At 34.2% G+C, this 22693-nt stretch overlaps 1 protein-coding gene and 1 pseudogene across 2 annotated transcripts; both read right to left on the bottom strand.

The window, feature by feature from the left end:
* Window positions 1-2880: 2880 nt before the first annotated feature.
* LOC139865285 (small nucleolar RNA R71) lies at window positions 2881-2994 on the bottom strand (annotated as a pseudogene).
* Window positions 2995-10335: 7341 nt separating this feature from the next.
* On the bottom strand, window positions 10336-17253 carry LOC139862626 (phosphoenolpyruvate carboxylase 4-like). 2 transcript variants are annotated; one of them, XM_071851244.1, is made up of 21 exons: window positions 17098-17253; window positions 16604-16767; window positions 16367-16481; window positions 16169-16246; window positions 16008-16076; window positions 15822-15900; window positions 15650-15726; window positions 15041-15136; window positions 14825-14966; window positions 14621-14734; window positions 14409-14532; window positions 13981-13995; window positions 13318-13495; window positions 13106-13231; window positions 12909-13010; window positions 12375-12521; window positions 12182-12280; window positions 11788-11876; window positions 11588-11714; window positions 11301-11507; window positions 10336-11160 (listed from the first exon to the last, which is right to left on the bottom strand). In XM_071851244.1, the coding sequence occupies exons 1-21, from the start codon at window positions 17251-17253 to the stop codon at window positions 10336-10338; spliced, it is 3129 nt and encodes a 1042-aa protein (XP_071707345.1). The 2 variants fall into 2 exon arrangements, with proteins under 2 accessions (XP_071707345.1, XP_071707344.1); XM_071851243.1 differs by lacking the exon at window positions 13981-13995 and having other exon boundaries at window positions 13318-13520; window positions 14404-14532.
* Between the last annotated feature and the right edge of the window lie 5440 nt (window positions 17254-22693).

The raw sequence follows: 22693 nt of genomic DNA on the forward strand, positions 1-22693 counted from the left end.
AAAACAACGATATTTAAACTATATATTAATCATGTATAGATTTTTGGAAATTATTTTGAGTCAAATTTACTTTTGTTGACTTTTGCATATTAGTCTCGAGCATTAGGATTGTGGTACACTATGACTTGACCTAATTTGTTAGACAAATATTGACCAACACATAAATATATATAATTAATTTAGGTTCGTGAATCCGAGGCCAACCTTGCACTTGTTCAATGACGTTATATGTATTTTTACTACGAAATACAATATGGTGAGTTTCATTTACTCCCTTTTTACTCATTACATTTTTGGGCTGAGAATACATGCAAATGCTTTATTAACTGTTTTACAATATTTATATGCGTGAGTTATAGTCCCACTTTTAAAATCTAATATTTTTGGGATGAGAATACATGTAGGTTTTATAAAAGATTTACAAAATAGACACAAGTACGTGAAACTACATTCTATGGTTGAATTATCGAAATCGAATATGCCCCTTTTTATTAAGTCTGGTAATCTAAGAATTAGGAAACAGACACACTAATTGACGCGAATCCTAAAGATAGATCTATTGGGCCTAACAAACCCCATCAAAAGTACCGGATGCTTTAGTACTTCGAAATTTATATCATGTCCGAAGGAGGATCCCGGAATAATAGGGGATATTCTTATATGTATCTAGTTAATGTCGGTTACCAGGTATTCACCATATGAATGATTATTTTTGTCTCTATGCATGGGACGTATATTTATGAGAACTGGAAATGAAATTCTTGTGGTCTATTAAAATGATGGAAATAAATGATTATGATAAACTAATGAACTCACCAACCTTTTGGTTGACACTTTAAAGCATGTTTATTCTCAGGTGTTAAAGAAATCTTCTGCTGTGCATTTGCTCATTTTAAAGATATTACTTGGAGTCTTTCATAGCATATTTCGAAGAACGTTGCATTCGAGTCATTGAGTTCATTAAAGATTATTATTAAATCAATTTATAGTTGGATAGTGGATATTATGAAATGGTATGCATACCTGTCAATTTTCGATTTAAAGAAAGATTGTCTTTTAAAAACGAATGCAATGTTTGTAAAATGTATCATATAGAGGTCAAATACCTCGCAATGTAATCAACTATTGTGAATCGTTTATAACGTATATGAACGGGTCCTTTCACTTGGGTTTTTGCGGCTGGGCGTAAATTGCGGTTGGTGAGAGTAAATTGCGGCTGGGCGTATTTTTGGATAGAATTTAGATCCGGATTTGAGGGATTTCAAGCTTGGGGAATACCTTACTTCATTCCTATATAAAGGAAACCCTAGGCTACGAATAAGACATCTTTTCCATAAGTTTAAGGAGCATCAAACACACAAATACGCACCATCAATCATCATCAAATCAAGATCCAAGCTAGGTTTCAAGGAGTGTTCATAATGCAACTTCAAGAAGCAACCATGATCATCATCACTAACATGCTTGGCTAGTTTCTTTTACTTTATTCCTTGCATGAACAATTATTGTATGTTTAGTTCTTCATTTACTTATGTGATTCTTGATTTTGTAATCCTTATGTCTTTTGGTTTATAATTTCATTGAATTTTTTGAATTATCATTTAATGCAAGTTTGAAAGTTATTGATTGTTGCAAGACAAGTGATTGATATTTAATATCTTGTGCTTAATCCAACCTAGTTACAATTTTGTATAGGGAAAAAGACAACGTGTGTAAGTAGCATTGCTTGTGCCCAAGATAATCATAAATTGGAAAACTGAAGAAGTCTTGTCTATGAGATTTAGTTGATAATTTGATAGCATAATAATTTGTTGAACTAGTACATGCATAATTGGGATTGCTAAGGAATAAAGGCTTCCATCTAATTGATTACAACCTTTTCGTTTAGTTCATTGTTTATGCTCTTAAATACTCAAAGTTTACATTTGCTTAGTAATTGTTAATCTAGTCTTTACTTTAGTTAATTTTAGTTAATCACAAACAAACCAATCTTGAAATTGCTTGCTAATTAACCATAACTTCCCGTGGAACGAATCCTGCTTACCCTATCTAAAGTAGAGTAATTAGGCTATTTTTGACCGGCCCTTCGACACCGATCAAATTTTGGCGCTGCTGTCGGGGAGGTGTGCGCTTGATTGCGAGCTCTTATTTTATTGCTTTCTTGTTAAATTAGAAAAACCATAAAAATTATAAAACCAATAAAAATCCAAAAATAGTGTTTTGTTTATTTTGTTTTTGTCAGTTTTACGCTCGGTGTTCTTGTTCTTGTTGAAGTGCAGGTTAGTGTATGCAAACTCAGAGTTTGGGAGATCAAAATCTTAAGACTTTAGACCCGGAAATCGAGAAATCTGCAAAAGCTAATCGAAAAGCTACAAGAATCTTAAAGGGTTCGACAGTGGCTTCAGCATCCACTCAACCATAGTTAGAGACACATCCGATTGTTCCACCAAACTCTCCTAAATCAGAGTCTGACACTGAAGAGGAAGTTTTTGATCAACGAGACAGGATGGCCGAACGACCAAGAGGAGTAGACACCTACTACCAACCGGGTGATTTTGAGGATCATTCACCCATTGTTTATCCTGCACCGGCAGGAGGAAACAATCGACGATTTGAGGTCCGACCTCAACTCATTTCGATCTTGCCAACCTACCGAGGTATGGCTAACGAGGAACCATATGAACACATCACTGAGTTTAATGAGATATGTGCTACTAATCAGGTAAACGGTTTCACTGATGATGAGGTACGTCTGCGATTATTTCCTTATTCACTTAAAGATAAGGCAAAACGATGGTTTCTCTCTTTACTCGCCCGGAGTATTATTACTTGGGCGGTGATGAAAAAACGATTTTTAGAGGAGTTTTATCCCATAAGTAAAACTTCAGACATGCGCACGCAAATAAAATATTTTAAACAATTACCGGGTGAATTATTTCATGAAGCGTACGAGCGTTTGAAGGAGTTACTTAGAGCATGCCCACACCATGAGATACCAAAATGGGAATTGGTTAAAATTTTCTATGATAGTTTGGATTCCCAAAATAGGCAATTCCTTTTGGCGGCTAGTGGTGGGGCATTTTTAACTCGATCTAGTGATGATGAATGGACGTTCTTTGAACAGTTAAGAAAAGGTTCAAAAACCCAAGCTTCGTTTAATCGTAAACAACCTAGTACCTCCCGAGTGAATCATGTTTCCGATTCGGGTGGTTCATCTATGAACTTAGAGCAATAATTAGATGATTTGAAAATGCTTATATTTAACAACCCAAACCAGGGTCTTGCTTGTAATGTTTCGCAGGTTCAGGAAGTTTGTGAGATTTGTGGAGATCCTTCTCACTTTGCATACGGATGTAGAAATGGGCTTTCACCGGTAAATCAACAAATAATGGAAGAACAGGTTCATGAGGTTCAGGGAAGGAGGTTTGATCCATACTCCAACACATATAATCCAGGATGGAGAAATCATCCAAACTTTAGTTGGAGCAACAGCAATGCTCTAAATGCTAACAATCAAGGAACCCAACCAAGACCTCAAAATAACTTCCAAAACTAAAACAACTTTCAAAACCAAGGAAACTACCAAAACCCTTATCCCAATAACCGAAACCAAAACCAAAACCAAAACAATTACCAAAATCAAAACAATTATCAAAACCAAAACCAAAATCAAAACAATGCTCCACCCAATCAACCATCGAGCTCGGATGCTAAGATGGATGCGTTCATCTCCGAAATGCGTAAAATGATAGAAGTGCAAAATAAGTCGATTGGTGCATTGGCTAAGGAGATCGGTAATGTAGCATAAAGTAAGGGAAATAGGGAGCCGGGTACCATACCGAGTTATACGGTGTTAAATCCAAATCATAAGGACTCGGGAAAAGGACATAGTGTAAACATGGTAGGCACCTTGCGTAGTGGAAAGAAGTATGACAATAAGGTTGGTGAGAAAGAGGTAGCTCAACGCGATGCAAGTAAGTCTCCTATCGTTCTTGATGAGGAGGATGAGGTAAGTGAAAATATTGACCATGGGAAGGGGGTGGAAAATAAAGAAGCCATCTTTAACGAAATTGGGAAATCAGACATGGAAACTAATACCATTCCATTCCCCGAGGCTTTGGAGTCCCCAAACCAATTCCCTTATGGGAAAAAGGGACCGAAAACGGATGATATGTGGGAAACATTTAAACAAGTAAAAATCAATATTCCATTTATTGATGCAATCAAACAAATTCCAGCATATGCTAAGTTTTTAAAAGATTTGTGTGTTCAAAAGCGTAAACTCAACGCATCATTGCCCAAAAAGGTAAAATTAACTGAAAAAGTGAGTGCTGTAATTTCGGGTTCACTTCCACCTAAGTTTAAGGACCCGGGGACACCATTAATTTCGGTTACGGTGGGTAATGTTAATGTCAAAAAGGCTTTGTTGGACTTAGGGGCTAGTATTAACATACTTCCATCGAGCCTTGTTGACCAATACGAGTTGGGAACTTTAAAACATACAGATATTCTTGTCCAACTTGCGGATCGGTAGAACTCCACGGGGTATGTTGGAAAATGTGATTGTGAAAGTGGAAGACTTTTATTACCCAGTAGATTTTATAGTTATGGACACAGAGACCACTTTTAGGGAGACCCAACCGACGATCATTCTTGGTCGTCCATTTTTGGCCACAATTGATGCTCTTATCAATTGTAGAACCGGGGTTATGGATATTTCTTTTGGTAATAAGAGATCACGGATTAATATTTTTAATTCATTACATACACCGGATGTCCAGGATTGTTTTTTGTTGGATACTAACCATGAACAGGTTCAAAAGTATGCACCTGATGTGAAAGAGAAAGAGGAGGTAAGAAAATTTAGTGAAGAGGGTATGACGAGTGAATTCATGGAATCTCAAATAAAAACTAATGCAGAAATTTTGATGAGTCAACAAGAGTCGATACAAAATCTTAAGCGGGAATTAAAAAATTTGAGTCAAGTTCTTGAAACCAAGTTGAGTTCGTCTATCAACACCACTTATTCGTTACCGATGAAAGAAACTGTGATGACAGTGTCCACATTTAGTGAGAAAGATGATAAGATGGAACATTTGGTAACTCCAAAGACGATTGAGCCTTACCGACCACCATCAATGAGAAAATCAAATGAGCAGGTATCCAGTGATAACAAAATGGAGACTATGTGTGTTGGGAATGTGTCTGTTGATACACTTGAAAAGTCTGAAGAATCCTATACAAAAGTAGTTAAAGTAATGGGGAGAAACGTAGAACAACTTGTTGAGAGGTTTTGAGGTCACAAGATCAAAGTGAATAAGAATGAAAATGTGAATTTTCAAGTTGATTATGAGGTGTTTTCCAATTTAGAGGATCTTGAAGGGCATAAGTGTGGGGGAGATAGTGAAAACCCGCCACATAGTTCTTTGAGGCATGATAGTGAGTGTAAGGAATATGGGGATGATCCGATGCTTGATCGTTCCATGAGGAAATTACATAGACGGGTCCATAATGCTAGGAGTAGGGGGGATGAAAGCTTAACCAACCGTCTTGTGTGTATCTTGTCTTCTAAATAAAAAGCTAAATTGTTTGAGTTAATACATGTGGCTAAGGAGAATGATGTGTGGTTGGATTCTAATTTGAGAAAAGTTAGAGATATTGAAGGTTCTCATAAAGTGAGGGAAGGAGGAACCTTCTACAGTCCTGGAATTAGCTGAAGTGAAGAAAGAGTCGTGTGCGCGACTCAGAAATAAAACTGCACAAACTATATGTAGAGTTTGTAAGTCTTCTTCATTTTATTTTTACTTTGTTTCTATTTTATTTTTATTTATTTTTAGTTAAATGAACTTTGTGGGTATGTTCATTGCAAGCCCTCACGAGACAAAACTCGTTCACCCGAGGGAATCGGGTAGTTTAAAGGCTTGTTGCACACGCTAAGTGCAACCGTGAGTCCTACGGAAGTGGCTAGTTAGATTTTACGCTTTTCTTTTGCTTTCTTTTCTAAGTTGTAATGGAAGGATAAATGTAATCGAATGGAATGCGTGATGATGAATCAAAATGATGTGCGGTGGTTACTATTGGATGATGAACTTGCGAGTATCTCGATAATGTGTTAGATTTCCCCTTTTTATTTTCACATAAGTATTGTAATACTCTAAACATGCGTACGAGGGCGTAGCATGATTCAAGTGTGGGGGAAAGGGGAAAATTAAAATTTTCTTTTGGGACACATTACTTGGGTTTGAAGCTTAAAATGAGTAAAACATTATGATTATTGCGATTGAACAAAATTTTTAATCATAATTTTATAACAAATCAAGTGTGATTTTTGTGAAAAAAAAAGAGTTGAAAGAATAAGTGAAGTGGCATGGTATTAAGGGGTATTAAGAAAAAGTTGGTCGTTAGCATCTTAATTAATAAAGATTTTTCAAATGGTAAAGTTAAGAAGTAAAGTCTTCTTAGTTGTGTTATCAAGGTGTTTTCAAGAAGGAAGTAAAGTCTTCCAATTTACGCTTCGCAAGCACTTTTTAGTGCAGCTTTTTACCCACGAATTGACGAAAGTGAAAGGTACAAAATGTCATTTCCTGTTCATTCACATCTTGTTTCGATACCGGGAACAAATGCTAGTGCTTGGACTTGTTCTGTGTCACTATCCAAAACTAGGATTAGCTGTGGATGACACTAGCCATACCCGCAGTTCGCTGCAAAACAGCCAGTATAGGGGCTGGATAAATATTCCTAAACGAGAGCCATGCTTGGGGCTAAAACCACAAAACGAGAGCTCGATGGAGCCAAATCCATAAAACAGCCAGTATAGGGGCTGGATAAATATTCCTACACGAGAGCCTTGTTGGGGCGTATAGTACCACTAAAAATAGAGCTAGATGGGGCTAAATCCACAAAAATTATTTCTCATTATAAGTCACGTGGGACTTAAATTCCACGACCCTTCGTCGATTGTCCACCCTGCTCCAAGAGTCACCGGAGGAGTTGTTGGGGCATGAGATGAGTGCCGTGATCCTAAAACACCGGGAGAACCAAAAAGGGTGTCTTCGGGCACTCTGGCACACCAACCTTTAAAACAAATATGGAATTGACGGTACATTTTTTTTATCTAGTTCATATGGTGTATGGCTCCCACTTAACTCATGGTTTATTTGAAGATTAAAAAGCTCGAGGTTTATTTACACTTTGCTATGAAGTATTCGTTCAAGAAAAGATGTTGATATAATCATGATTCAATTTGGGAATTTAAAGTTAGTTCACTTCAATTGGGAGCCATGTCGGAGGAATTTATGTTTCACATTGAGTTCAAGACTTTGCAGTTTTATTCATGCCTTTGAAGATTTATCATTTGCTAGAGATTTGAGTTGAAGATTTGAGTTTAAGATTGTTTGAGGACAAACAATGATAAGTGTGGGGGAGTTGATCGGTTCATAAATGCCGATTGTGTTTGATATTAAAAGATAAATTTTATGTGTGCATTTGAGGTTGAAAAGGCTCTTTTATAAGGTTTTTATAATGGGTAACGAGTCAAGACGAAATGCGAAAACGAGGATTAAAACGAGAAAAAGGCGTGAAAAAAGTACCCAGCCGCAAATTGCGGCTGGTGAGAGTAAATTGCGGCTGGCCTGAAATTAAAAGTTTGCTCAGGTCAGAAACGGGCATAAGGAGGCGCTTGGGTTTTTGCGGCTGGGCGTAAATTGCGGTTGGTGAGAGTAAATTGCGGCTGGGCATATTTTTGGATAGAATTTAGAGCCGGATTTGAGGGATTTCAAGCTTGGGGAATACCCTACTTTATTCCTATATAAAGGAAACCCTAGGCTACGAATAAGACATCTTTTCCATCAGTTTAAGGAGCATCAAACACACAAATACGCACCATCAATCATCATCAAATCAAGATCCAAGCTAGGTTTCAAGGAGTGTTCATCATGCAACTTCAAGAAGCAACCATGATCATCATCACTAACATGCTTGGCTAGTTTCTTTTACTTTATTCCTTGCATGAACAATTATTGTATGTTTAGTTCTTCATTTACTTATGTGATTCTTGATTTTGTAATCCTTATGTCTTTTGGTTTATAATTTCATTGAATCTTTTGAATTATCATTTAATGCAAGTTTGAAAGTTATTGATTGTTGCAAGACAAGTGATTGATATTTAACATCTTGTGCTTAATTCAACCTAGTTACAATTTAGTATAGGGAAAAAGACAACGTGTGTAAGTAGCATTGCTTGTGCCCAAGATAATCATAAATTGGAAAACTGAAGAAGTCTTGTCTATGAGATTTAGTTGATAATTTGATAGCATAAGAATTTGTTGAACTAGTACATGCATAATTGGGATTGCTAAGGAATAAAGGCTTACATCCAATTGATTACAACCTTTTCGTTTAGTTCATTGTTTATGCTCTTAAATACTCAAAGTTTACATTTGCTTAGTAATTGTTAATCTAGTCTTTACTTTAGTTAATTTTAGTTAATCACAAACAAACCAATCTTGAAATTGCTTGCTAATTAACCATAACTTCCCGTGGAACGAATCCTGCTTACCCTATCTAAAGTAGAGTAATTAGGCTATTTTTGACCGGCCCTTCGACACCGATCATATAAAATATCAATTACTATATACTTTCACAACAGAAAAAATTAAAAGATTAAAACTTAACAAGACCATTTCTTTTTTTTCTTTTTTTTTGGTAAAGAAAACTTAAAATTTATATAATAAAAGGCAAGTTTCATTAAAGTTGTAACCCCTAGAAACATACAAACCGAGAGCAACAAATGAGCTCGGCAAAGCAACAAACTAACTAAGAGATCACACCATGGACCAAGGCAATGACCAACAAAACATTAATACAAGACCACAAATCCACAACACCTAAAACGACCCAATACGAAAACTTATGCGGAAAAGATTTGAAACCATCTAAACATAACAAGACAAAGACATACAACCAACTAATAACTAAGCATCTTTAATAAAAATAGAGGTCTCGATGTTATCATCATGAGTCGGCCATCTTTTCTTTTGCTTCCTGCCTTTAGACGGAGCTTTAGGAGTGGCGTTCGAACCAATACGAGTACCTTCAACCTTCTCGACCCCAATTTACTCCATCATCTCAACACAAGCTTCGAAACGACTTTCTTTAGGTATGTCTTCAACACCGCCCACATCTAAGGAGAAACAAATATGGCCACTGGACTCCGAATTACTAAGGGTCACTTGAACGTCAACCAAACTAGAATTACCAAGGTCTACTTGAACGCCAACTAAACTCGAATCACCATCCTCCGGCATATAAGTAGTCACGTTTCCGAGAAACTTATCTGTGTAAAGAGGTCTTGAATCCGAAATGCCGCACGAAGATTAAAATTCACAAGACCACCTTCGGCCAAACTAGCCTCGACAACACCACCAATGGTGGTACCACATTCAGAGGGAGGTTTCACAACAAAACCGCAATCACAGGGCAGTCCGAAACACTACGGGCCCTGGTTAATGCATGAAACTGAAACCAAACCAGCATGGACATCCATGGCAGTAGGAACTAAATTATATGGTGCACTAGTTGGGTCGATTGTGCCGTTCACAATTTTAGGAAGACCATTATTAGCTTTAGATTTCAAAACTTGATTCACATTACCCAAATGGTTGGCATATAAATCACAACCAAGAGAAGAGTGCCCCTGATTAACAGCAAACACATTACCACCATTTGAATCACCCCTCAACACGGACCTAACATCGGCCGGAATCTTATCTCCAAAACTAACCGCCCGGTTCGACATGGTAATAAGATCCGGAGGAAAAACAACGTTAAAGACACTATCATATGAACTTAAATCACTGATTTCATTAAACCTAATTAGCAAAGAGTCAGAGTTAAAAGCAAATAATAAGACCCTTTCTATTTTATTCTATCAAAAACAAATAATTTTCTAGATCGGCCCAATGGATGAAGTGGGAAACTAATATTACCATTGGGCCTTAAACAATGGCGTTGTTAATAATTTGGATAGCAGCCCACTATGATCGGCCCAAACACTATAAAGATAAAAAAAATTTATTTATATTCTTAAACAAATCAAACAAGTATACAACATTACTAACACTACATTGTTGAATTCTGGGTAACACCTGAATATAAACCAGTATTATTCTCAACAACAATCCTAATACTCAAAATTGCACCAAGACTGAAACTACATGTACAATTTCTGTATGTTACAAGCTTCAATCATATAACTTGTATTTGCATAACTCCAAACTCAACAAATTTTCAACTTCATATGTACATATCATTAATTAATTATTAATCAATAATAACTTAACCAGTATTCCTCATCCCAGCAGCAATTCCATTTATAGTTATAAGCAATGCATCGCGAAGCTTATGATTCTCAGTATCATTTCTCAAGCGTCTCAAAATCTCGACCTGCAACATATTAAGAGGATTTAAATACGGAAGCCTACTTTCGATCAACATCCTTAAACTCTTATTATTATCAGACAACTTCTCATGTCCAGTGACAACCAGCACATAATTTTCAGTTGTCAAAAGATCGTTCCTAAGTTGATCGCCAAGACCCCTTCGACTTTCAGAAACAAGCACTTCATCGTAATGTTTAACAATCGGAACATCAGCTTTACCCAAAACCATTTCGATAAGATCCAATGTGGATTGAAAAAAAGGCCATTCTTTATAAGCTGCTTTTAATTCTTCTGTGTGCCCTTGTTCACAAACACCTTTTAAGCCGGCTCCAACTCCTAACCACGCAGGTAGAACGAATCGAGTTTGTGTCCATGCGAATATCCATGGAATGGCGCGCAGGTGATCGATTCCGAGTGACGTTTTACGACGAGTTGGACGGCTACCGATGTTGAGGTTACCGAGTTCGGCTTGTGGTGTTGCTTCTTGAAAATAAGTAAGGAATTCGGGATTTTCGTAGACTGTGCTTCTGTAGTTCTTTGAGCTAATTTTTGAGATTTCTTCCATTAGCGTACGCCAGTTTTCGTCTCGAGGTGGCTTTGGGGGACGCAGGGTGGCAAGAAGGACAGCTGTCGTGTAGACTTCTAATTGACGAACAGCTATTTGGGGCAACCCGAACTTGGCCTGCACCATTTCTCCTTGTTCTGTTGATCGTAATGTACCCTGAAAAATCAAGTAAACAGCATCATATGTCATTAACATGTCAGAAACAAATGTGCTGAATGTTGAATAGTTCTGCATTCAGTGTTTCAGTGTTGAACCATTCAATTAAGAAGCTAGATATAACTGATAGTAAAACATACCATAACTGAACCAGGAGGTTGTGATTGAATAGCAAGATGTGTGGGACCACCACCACGACCAATACTCCCTCCGCGACCATGAAATAAAGTAACTTTAATACCGTACTCCTTACAAGCAGCTACAACATCCTCTTGAGCTTTGTATAATTCCCACGCAGCAGTAAAACGCCCTGCATCTTTACCCGAATCTGAGTATCCAACCATAACCTGCATAAATGGAAATAGAGTGTGTGTGTAATGTAAGGTGTATTTGTTGTGTGAAAAGTTCTAAAAATTTCATCCTCTACCTCTTGGTGACCATTGTGGTTCTTTATTATATGATCACGATACCAATCAATAGATAATAATCTTCTTATCACTGATCCCGCTCCTCTCAAATCCGCTACAGTCTCAAACAAAGGAACGACCCGCAATCTGTTATAATAAAAGAAATTTCGTTAGGTTATTAAATCGGTGATGATAGCTTTTAGTACGAATGTAGCCTTACATCCCACCGACACATGGTCTGCCTTGCTCCCCTGCTACAGCAAGACGAGCGTCTTTCTGGAGAAGCTCCACAGCAAGAACGTCGCTCGCCTAAATGAATCAACATAATAAAATCATTCTTATAATTTCAACATAACTGTCCCATTTGACTTTTAAAAGTCTTCCTTTCACAACTTTGAATTTAAAGATTTATGTTTGTTTTATACGTAGTATAATATTTGATGAAATTTATGTGAATGGACTAGGTTTTAAACGTGTTTTCATTGGTATAAGTTTTATCAATTATATGACAAACAAAAATATTTGAAGTCATATTTGAAAATGAAGCACTTCAAAAGTCAAACTGGGACAATTATTTTGGGACGGACGGAATATTAAATATGTACGCATCATACATTTGAGGCCATAGAGATCACATATGCTCCTAATGAATCACTTCCCAACTCTGCAGCAACTCGGAACGTATCCAAGACTTCTTTTACTTCTGGGGAAACCTAATAACATAACAATAACACATCAATGTAAAAGGATCATGAATATATACAAAATTAACACTTAACGTTATTAAAAATGACGCGTTGATCTTACGTCAATGGTTGGTGGAATAAGAGGCCTTTTTCCTTTTAGCTCTTTTGATAGAAACTCAAGTTTTTTAGCTTCATCCCATTCACTGTATTTACCCATGCCAAGATAATTGGTGACCGCATCAATGGTCTCTGAATGTCTACCAGATTCCTGTAAAATCAAGAAAATTTGTTGGGCGGGTTGGGTAATGTGTCAAATGGGTTAAGATTAAAACAGGCGACTTTAGTATAGTCAGTGTTGAATAGGTCAGGTAGGGTTGACCTGCTAACAACAACTTCATTTTCTGTATGAATATACAGACAATCAAAATGTTGACTTTAATTACAGAAGAAATAATTACATATATATTCAAAATATTGAGATGAAAACGATCTGGATATTATTGGCTGATAGGCAATGAGAATAAACGATAGAATACTTCACCCCAATTAACCTGTTCAACCCATTCGAACACTTCCCAAATGGACTCAAATGGACTTATTCATAAGTAAATTGGTCAAAATTTGCCACCTTTGTGATATATGAAAGAAAACAAACCTGGCGTAAATCAAGCTTCATTAATACCATTCCAAATACAGACACTCTTCTTATTAAGTCAGCAAGTCTACCATTAGCCAAAATTCCTGACCCGCATGATTGCTGTCCAAAAAAAAAAAACATTTACTCATTCACTTGTCATATTATTCTAATTTTGACTGTTCATAAGAGCATGGATCAAAGCTTTTGTTTTATACCAGGGATTCATAGCATAAAAGGAGTGGTTGCAACAGCTGGTTTGGTGTGTCATAATAATCACAAGGATCCAGGTCACACGGATGACCTTCTAGAAGCTGCTCTAACCGTCTTCTAGTATTCCTAAGCTGGATTCATATAAGAAATCATGTATCATACAATATCACCAAAAAAGGAAATTAGTGTACATCATTACAGAATACAAAAAGTATACTTTATCTTTAACGTCCCCAAGAACGATTCGATAAGGAGATATTGCAGATTTTTGAGCCATTTTTGGTTCTAGAAGCCTCTGGAAGCTTGCTTTTCCTGCTTGTGATTCGGCTAACATTTTCCTCTGAATAATAAGTGTTCCTTTCAGTGTATTTGGCTGAGGTGATTTTGCAGTTTGGCTTGAAATTGAGGATGAAGTCGATTCTCCACCCTGTAATTAGCAAAATGTGATCCATCTGGTTTTTATAAATACTAAAGTTCATATCAGTATCAGTTGTGTATTACCTATGCCTGGCAAACGGGCCAGGTTAGGTCGGTTAAGGTGACTAGTCAAAATAGTTTTGGTTTGATTTGGGTCATGAGTCAAACGCGTCAAATTATTAAACGGGTCCATATGGGTCGGGTCGGGTCGGGTTGGGTAATGGGTCGAAATGGGTCACAGGTCAAATGGGTCCAAACGGGTCATATAATTTTACATTTATTAAATTATTTTGGTTATTATATTAAATATTAATTTTTAATATAAGAAAATATTAATATACATAATAAATTATATAAGCATGAATGCTTTTATAAATGTTTGGCGGATGAAACTTGTTATGCTCGACCAATTTACAAGACCCATTAGACATATATCTATATATTGAGTTTAGAGAATTGATACCCATTAGACCTGTTCCTTTATATTTTGTATAAGACCAACGTGTAACAACCTAAATTCATTTTACAGGAAAACCGACCATTTAACCATTTTGACACTTGACCCGTTTAGAAATCACATTCATTTCCACCTGAGTTAAATCGTCAATTTACCACAAACCGTAGTCAAACCAATACAACTACCACAAATGAAACGACATCATGTTCTAAACATTACAGCATTAATAATTGAAGTGGCAATTATGACCCATTTAGACATAACTATAAAGATAACAAGAGCATGATTCCCTTGGAAATTTCTACCCAACCAAAAGCATCTAGCAAGCCACTACCAGAATAGGTTGGACTGAAATCCATTGGACCTTTATAAAGTTTTAATTTACATTGCTAGACCTAATTTTTCTCAAGATCCAATTGACCCGAAAGCTTGACCCAGTTGACCTAAATTTGAGAGTATGAGTGTCAGTTGCCAGATATAGTATTACCTCTTTCAAAGGCTTGAACTCTGATCCGGGAACATCCAGTTGAGGATAATGAGATTCCACATTGTTGCATTCTAATCAGCATTTAAAATAACATACTAATCATCTAAAAAATAAAAATAATATAAATGCAACATGATTATAATTATTAATAAATTGTACCTGTATGTGATGGTGAATCAGCACCCTCAGGCAGCTGTAAAGGTAAGCCATGAACATTATGAGCCTTATTCATTATCTGATTTATTTTCTCATGTCGGTCCTCTTCAGAATATTCTATTAAATAAATGAAAAAAATCATCATATATCAAAATGTATACGATTAAGTTAACATGAAATATTTTTAAAAAAATGTAAATTATGGACCTTTTCGAAGAATTTCATGAACCAGTTTTGAAAGTCTGTCACTACATTGGTTCATAGAGAGCTCAAATCTAAGGTTATCAACCTCTAGGGTGTATAGATCGATAGCCATCCACCTCGATAATAAACAGACGTCTTTCGTAACCTGCAAGGTTTACACAAGTATGTTGAAAATAAAAAGTCAAAAATTGAAGTCAAACTTGAGAGTCAAAACCTGACCTTTGCTGTAACATTAGGATTTCCATCTCTGTCTCCACCCATCCAAGATCCAAACTTTATAGGAGTGCTTGTTAACCGAAGCGGCTTCCCGGTATGCTGAACAACAGAAACGAAGATTTTTTAAATCCGAAAATTAAAACATAAGGTATATATAAGAATTATATGTAGCAGATGCTGCAGATTAGTGTTCTAAACGACGTCCGTTGCGACGCTCGTTATGGCGTTTTGGTGCCTAGCCCGTCTTGTCCTGTCCGGTCTTCTAATAAGTCGGTCAACAGTCAAAAGTCAGGTCAAATGCGAGAAAATTCGGGTCAACGCCGGTCAAAAGTCAAAAGTTCGGTTAAAATTGGTCAAAAGTCAGTCAAATCAATCAAAAGGACGTAGTTTAGTGTTACTTTTTTGTATTAGATTAACGATAATAGCGATTATAGATGCAAACTTGTCAACGAAGGTTTTTTGGCTTTAAAATGTGTGTGTATATATATTTATATATATAAAAGTCAACGTCAGTCAATGTCCGTCTAGACCCTGTCTCGACATTTTAAAGTCCCGACGGTCTCGATTCAATGTCGCGTCTTTTTGAACCTTGATACAGATTGAAAAAAATACCTTTTTGAGAGCATTGCTGACTCGTCTTAAGTATTGTGGTATTGCTTTCCAAAGGGACTGTTCGATATAGTTCAAACCTGTTTAAAATAATTTATCAAACGACAAACAATATCATCCCTTTTTAATCGTCTAAAGATATTGTTGTTACAAGGTTATAACATTTGAAACATACCAGATCTCGCCTCGTCTACTGGTGTTGGTTTGTGGCGTCTAAGTTCATCTGTCTGCCATATAGATGTTATTTCTCGAACCTAGAAAACGAAACATGTTGTCAATTATAAAAAGTTTTAATAGTATTTTTCAAATCTATTTTTTAATCTTTAGTTTCATGTTAGCACAAGTGAAAAGATATGAACACCAGATCTTCGATTAGCCCGTCTTGATCTTCTTGTGTGAGATCTTTGCGGTCATTAACTTCCAACAAATGCTGCAGGATCAAAAACATTAAGTTTAGGTTATCATTAATACCCAATAACAATGAAATAAACTTGAGTTTAAGAAAATTTTTATATAACTTACAGAAATTCTAATATGTTTATACTGTAAGGTACGTCGGTTGATTTGTGTTGGATGTGCAGTAAGTACTATCTCAACCTCCTACATCAACAAAAAAATAATAATAATAAATCAAATCACTAAAAGTCTAATATATGCATATTAATTTGCCTGTTAAACAAATATAAACTCTTTTAAATACATACAAACTGTTAACCGCACCTGGTTACACATGGTGTCATACAGTTTATCAGGAGAAACACCACCTTGAATCAACCGATTGAAAGTATCATCACATGATTTTGAGACTTGTGCTACATTCTTTGACTTACGCGATCTGCAAGTGAGATAATCTACTACATTAATTCATTTGGCTTAAAAGTTATTTAAGTATGAGAAGTGCATATGGTTAAGCATTCAACCAAGTACAATTTTTTTTTTTTTTTTTTTTTTTTTTACCTATGATGGTTTTCTGCAATTCCCATTAAACTAAGAAAATGACTAAATGCTCTACCGAGCTTCAACGCTTCCTCTAATGTCATTTTCGATAACTCGGAAGCTAGTTGCTTCTCAAGTAACTCTGCGGTGTTCTCAATCCCTGCTGCTCTTATAAGACATGCACTCTGCATGAAAATGGTTCACATCATCACATGCATCTTTCCTTTAAAACCTCATCTTACTATTATTGAATGTATTAAATTTTATATCAATACTATTAACATGTTACAGAAACACTATAACAATATTATTGAACAGACTTGTTGAAAAGACTATTTAATCTATTTAAACGTGTTTTTGAACACGTTGAAATGAAACGGTCAAATTATTAGAAACTTGTTTGTCAAATTTTGTCTTGATATTGTTAATGAGATAAGTTATAGCTTAATTCGCGCGTTTAAACGTTATTTTGAACATTTGCATGATGAAAATGAACATAAAAACTGAGAAACAACCTGAGAGAGAGTACGAGTATGTTCAACTTTGGCCATAATATTTGCGCCAACTTCACGTTGAAGAACATCATTCAACAGACTAAATAAAAGACGAAGATCATCTTCGTAGCTTTGAAATGATATTTCTTCTGCTATATCATCCATAATGTCCGTCATTTTTATATCCTTTTTCCCTTTTATTGATTTTTCCTTTTTTTTTTTCTTATGGTTTTTTACAATGTCAGATGAATTCTAAATTATAATATTCAATTTGTTGATGGAATATAATTCCAGATAAAAATCTACAGGGACGGTGAATCTTTGATGAACGAATAATGTATATAGTTGAGAAATTACTGTAGGTGTGAGATTCTTAGGGGTCAAATGTACACGTGGCAATTTTATAAGGGATTACTGGATGGAGGATTTGGTGGTAAGGAGAGATCATTGGTTGACCATCAAATTAAAAGTCAATTAAATTATCAGTCGTGACTGGTCAAAGTTTTTAAATAGTTTAGAGTTTTAGATTTCGTTTTTCAACTCTTTCGCTGTACTTATTTTATGTATAAATTTTATATGCAAAACATGTTATAACTCATACCTTGTTTTAAAGGCGTTAAGTGTAGACAAATAAGTTATTTTAAAAAAGTATATGAAAATGCTTGAACTTTTATCAAATTTCTATTTTATGCATTCAATTTTCAGATCAACTATTGTATGCATTCAACTTTTAAATCTCTCCTGTATGTTAATCTGTTAACAAGTAACTTATAGGTCACCACAATTTCAAAATTACATTATTGGTCCCTCATATTTGTCAAATATTATATGAATTGTTTTTTCTATACAAAAATACATCGTTGGTCCTTCATTTTTTTTGAGTTGCTAGACTAAATCAAAAACTCAAACCCTAATCAAAATAAAAAATTAAATCCAAAAATCGAACTAATTTGTCTAAACCTCCAACCATATATCACCTTCGTTTTCCCCACCTCTTTCCCTTCATCTTCAACAACATTTGAACCTTAATTTGTCTATATCAAAAACTCAAACCTTAATCAAAATTAAATCTAAAAAATCTATCAAAACATAGATTCATAAATTATGGAGTATATATTTATATACAGATATATAAATTACGGAGTATATATTATACAGATACGTAAAGTCAAAATTAAATCTAAAAAACTTAAACCTTCAATCGATTCATCATCATTCATTATTGTCAACTTAACCCTTCAATTGAGCACATCAACAATAAGTCATTGATTCGTCATCATCGATTCATTATGCATGTGGTGTTCATCAGCACCTGCTTTTCATTGAGTTTCTAAAACCACATCGATTCATTAATAAAACCGCATGATCCAACAATCGACCAACCATTAGTAAAATCACATCAATTCATTGGGTGTCTAAACACTATTTAGAATCCACAAGTAAAATATGTAGACTTTCAGGCTATAGATATAGAACCGATTGCGGAAGCAACGACGACGGAGGTGGAAGCAACGACGGAGGCAGGAGCAGCGAAGAAGGCGGAGATACGGTGCTGGCGGTAGAAGGTGTATAAATGGGTTTTATTTGCATTTGTTGTGTTCTTTGCTTTTCCTGAAAGTAAAAGTGGAATAAACGGGTTTTATTTGGTTTTCGATTTTGATTTAGTTTGAATATAGTTTGATTTGATTTTGTTAACATGAATAAATTTTTGGTGGAATTTGTAAAAAAGATAAATGAAGTTGAAGAAGAGTGATGAAGAGCAAGGGGATATAGCTTCGTTATAATTTCGTTAGATAAATTGATGTTTATTTTGATTTCGTTATGTTGAGGGACTAACTACGTCAAAAAATTAACTTTGATAACCTGTTACCTGATGAATAAGTTATGGATTGCGTACAATAGTACATATTTAAAAGTTGAATGCATAAAATAGAATTTTCGAAAGTTGGATACATACAATAGAAATTTTGTGAAAGTTCAATGCATTTTCATATATTTTTCCCTTTTAAAAAATCTAAGAGTTGTACTATACATAGATAGATAGATAGATAGATAGATGTCTTCGACTTATTTTGGATTTCAAATGCAATCTAACCAACTAATATTAGACTTCTTCCTTCACTGTACCGGTGATCCGCAAAATATAAATGAGCTCAATAATGATGCGCATAAACACATTCTCTATGTATGCGCATCATTCATACGTGGCCCGTGTAACATCGATGATTAATAGATTAAATATGTAAGAGTATGAACACTCGTTCCATGCCAATGTCATTATAGAGCATTACTAGCTGACGCAAAGCAACAAAAAGGACACGCTTTTACAGCTGACAGATTGTACTAAGGACCACTCACGCTTTTACAACTTTACGGACCAAATAGTACGACTGGTGATAATGCTAAAAACGAACATATATTTCATAGCATTATTCCTCAAGAAAGACAAGCTTTTAGTTGCAATTGTTCTATTTACAAGTGATATTCGTTTAAATAATAAAAGGTGAAGACAAAAGACAGATTCGACGAATTGAAGACGCAAACGACCAAAAAGCTCAAAAGTACAAAAGACAATCAAAGAGGTTCCAATTATTGATAAGAAACGTCTTGAAATTACAAGAGTACAAGATTCAAAACGCAAAGTACAAAATATAAAATTGTACGCAAGGACGTTCGAAAATCCGGAACCGGGACCAGAGTCAACTCTTAACGCTCGACGCAACGGACTAAAAATTACAAGTTAACTATGTATATAAATATAATATAATATATAATTAATTATATTAATTATATATATTATATTTATAAATAAAAACCGTCGGCAGAGAAAGACTCCAAAGTTGTGAGCTGTAATTTCATTCTCCGCGACTCGCGGAGTTTGAAGGCAAAAATGCCGCGAGTCGCGGAGCCCCAAATTCAGAAACCCCCTATAAAGCTCGCGCATTCTGATCGTAAAATATAATCTTTTTCTTCTTCTCCTCATACGTAAAATATATATATATATATATATATATATATATTTATAATTTATATTTTAATTTTAATTATAATTCTAATAATAAGGGTATGTTAGCAAATGTTGTAAGGGTGTAAGTCGAAATTCTGTCCGTGTAACGCTACGCTATTTTTAATCATTGTAAGTTATGTTCAACCTTTTTATATTAATGTCTCGTAACTAAGTTATTATTATGCTTATTTAAAACGAAGTAATCATGATGTTGGGCTAATTACTAAAATTGGGTAATTGGGCTTTGTACCATAATTGGGGTTTGGACAAAAGAACGACACTTGTGGAAATTAGACTATGAGCTATCAATGGGCTTTATATTTGTTTAACTAAATGATAGTTTGTTAATGTTAATATAAAGATTTACAATTGGGCGTCCCTATAAATTACCATATACACTCAATCGGACACGATGGGCAGGGTATTTATATGTACGAATAATCGTTCATTTAACCGGACACGGGAATGGATTAATAGCCACTAGAATAATTAAAACAGGGGTGAAATTATGTACAAAGGACACTTGGTATAATTGATAACAAAATATTAAAACCTTGGGTTACACTCAGTCGACATCCTGGTGTAATTATTAAACAAAGTATTAAAATCTTGTTACAGTTTAAGTCCCCAATTAGTTGGAATATTTAACTTCGGGTATAAGAATAATTTGACGAGGACACTCGCACTTTATATTTATGACTGATGGACTGTTATGGACAAAAACCAGACGGACATATTAAATAATCCAGGACAAAGGACAATTAACCCATGGGCATAAAACTAAAATCAACACGTCAAACATCATGATTACGGAAGTTTAAATAAGCATAATTCTTTTATTTCATATTTAATTTCCTTTATTTTATATTTAATTGCACTTCTAATTATCTCATTTTTATTGTTATTATATTTAATCGCACTTTTAATTATCGTACTTTTTAATTATCGCAAGTTTATTTTATCGCACTTTTATTATTCGCAATTTCATTTATCGTTATTTACTTCATGCTTTAATTTAAGTCTTGTATTTATTTTTAATATTTTACATTTGGTTTTAACTGCGACTAAAGTTTTAAAATCGACAAACCGGTCATTAAACGGTAAAAAACCCCCCTTTATAATAATAATATTACTTATATATATATTTGTATTTTTATAAAAGTAAACTAATATAGCGTTGAGCTTTGTTAAAAAAAAGATTCCCTGTGGAACGAACCGGACTTACTAAAAACTACACTACTGTACGATTAGGTACACTGCCTATAAGTGTTGTAGCAAGGTTTAAGTATATCCATTCTATAAATAAATAAATATCTTGTGTAAAATTGTATCGTATTTAATAGTTTTTCCTAGTAAAATATAAACTATTTCGTATCCCTTAGCTTTGACATCAAGTATTTTTGGCGCCGCTGCCGGGGAACTCTCTTAAAAGCCGGAAGCGCAACGCTAATACAAAAAAAAAAAAAAAAAAGATTTTTAGTTTACTTTTATTAAAATTCGTTTTTGTAAAAAAAAAACATTTTAAATATTCGAAAATATAAAAAGAAAAACAAAAATATAAATATTTTTAGGAGTTTGATAAATATTTAAGTTTTATAAAGTTTCTTTGTTTTTATAAAAACATAAGTTTTATTTAAGTATTTTGTTTTTATTTAAAAACATATAAATATAAAATATATATATATATATATAAATCTAGTTTTAAGATTTTTATTTATAAAATTATAAAGTGATTCTATTTTTATTTAAGTTTTAAATATAAAGTTTTATTAATACACATATTTAAAAACAAAAAAAATATAAATAAATAAATAAATAAAGAAAAACGCGTCGAAGATTAAACCTGTCATCTGAATTTCTGAACCCCGCGAGTCGCGGGGTTTGAAGCTTTGAATACCGCAAGTCGCGGAGGGGACCTGACACACGAACAGGAAGCCCTAATCCTGCATTTATTACGGATTATTATTAATTATTATTATTATTAACCCTAATTATTATTATTATTATAATTAAGTTTATTTTTAATTTAAGTTTTATTTAATTTATATTTTAGTTAAATTAGTTTAATTAAATTGTAAAATTAGTAGTTTTATTAAATAAATAATATAAAAATAATATTTTTATAAAAATTGTAATTTTTACAACTTTTTGTATATTTTTATATTTTGTCCCTTTTTAATCGTTGTAGCGTAATATTTGTATTTTTAGCTCATATTTAGTTTTAAACTTAGTTTTTGCCATAGTCATTTTTACTCCTAGATTTTTAGGCTTTGCCGTAGAATTCCTTAAGTGCTTTTTCTTTAGACTAAGATTTAGGTACTTTAGAATTTTGCGACGCCTTTTTTAAGTTTTAGTTTCTTTTTAAGTTATTTCCATTTGGGATTTAGTTTTTCTTGTAAGCTTTAATATTTTTAGACGACTTTTACCTATGTATCAATTATCATTCCAATTAGTAATCTCAATTTGCGATTATAATTTTAAGTTAGTTGTAGTAATAAGGTTAGGTTAGTCATGTATTTTTAAGTTTTTATAAGTTTCTTTTATTTTTCCGTCACCTTTTATTTTTTTCAACCATTTTTCTTTTTCGACCTTTTTCGACGAACTCTTTTT

This window comes from Rutidosis leptorrhynchoides, chromosome 8 (assembly GCF_046630445.1).
Source record: "Rutidosis leptorrhynchoides isolate AG116_Rl617_1_P2 chromosome 8, CSIRO_AGI_Rlap_v1, whole genome shotgun sequence".
Classification (NCBI taxonomy): Eukaryota; Viridiplantae; Streptophyta; class Magnoliopsida; order Asterales; family Asteraceae; genus Rutidosis; species Rutidosis leptorrhynchoides.

Bases quoted from the DNA above. Each gene is read 5' to 3' on its own strand.
- LOC139862626 (XM_071851243.1), bottom strand. From the start codon at position 17,253: ATGACGGACATTATGGATGATATAGCAGAAGAAATATCATTTCAAAGC. The intron at 15,727-15,821 runs GTATGTTTCAAA...TATTTTAAACAG, and splicing joins AGTAGACGAGGCGAGATCTG to GTTTGAACTATATCGAACAG. The intron at 13,521-14,403 runs GCTTTCGGGTCA...TACAGGGTGGAG, and splicing joins ATTTAGGTCAACTGGGTCAA to AATCGACTTCATCCTCAATT.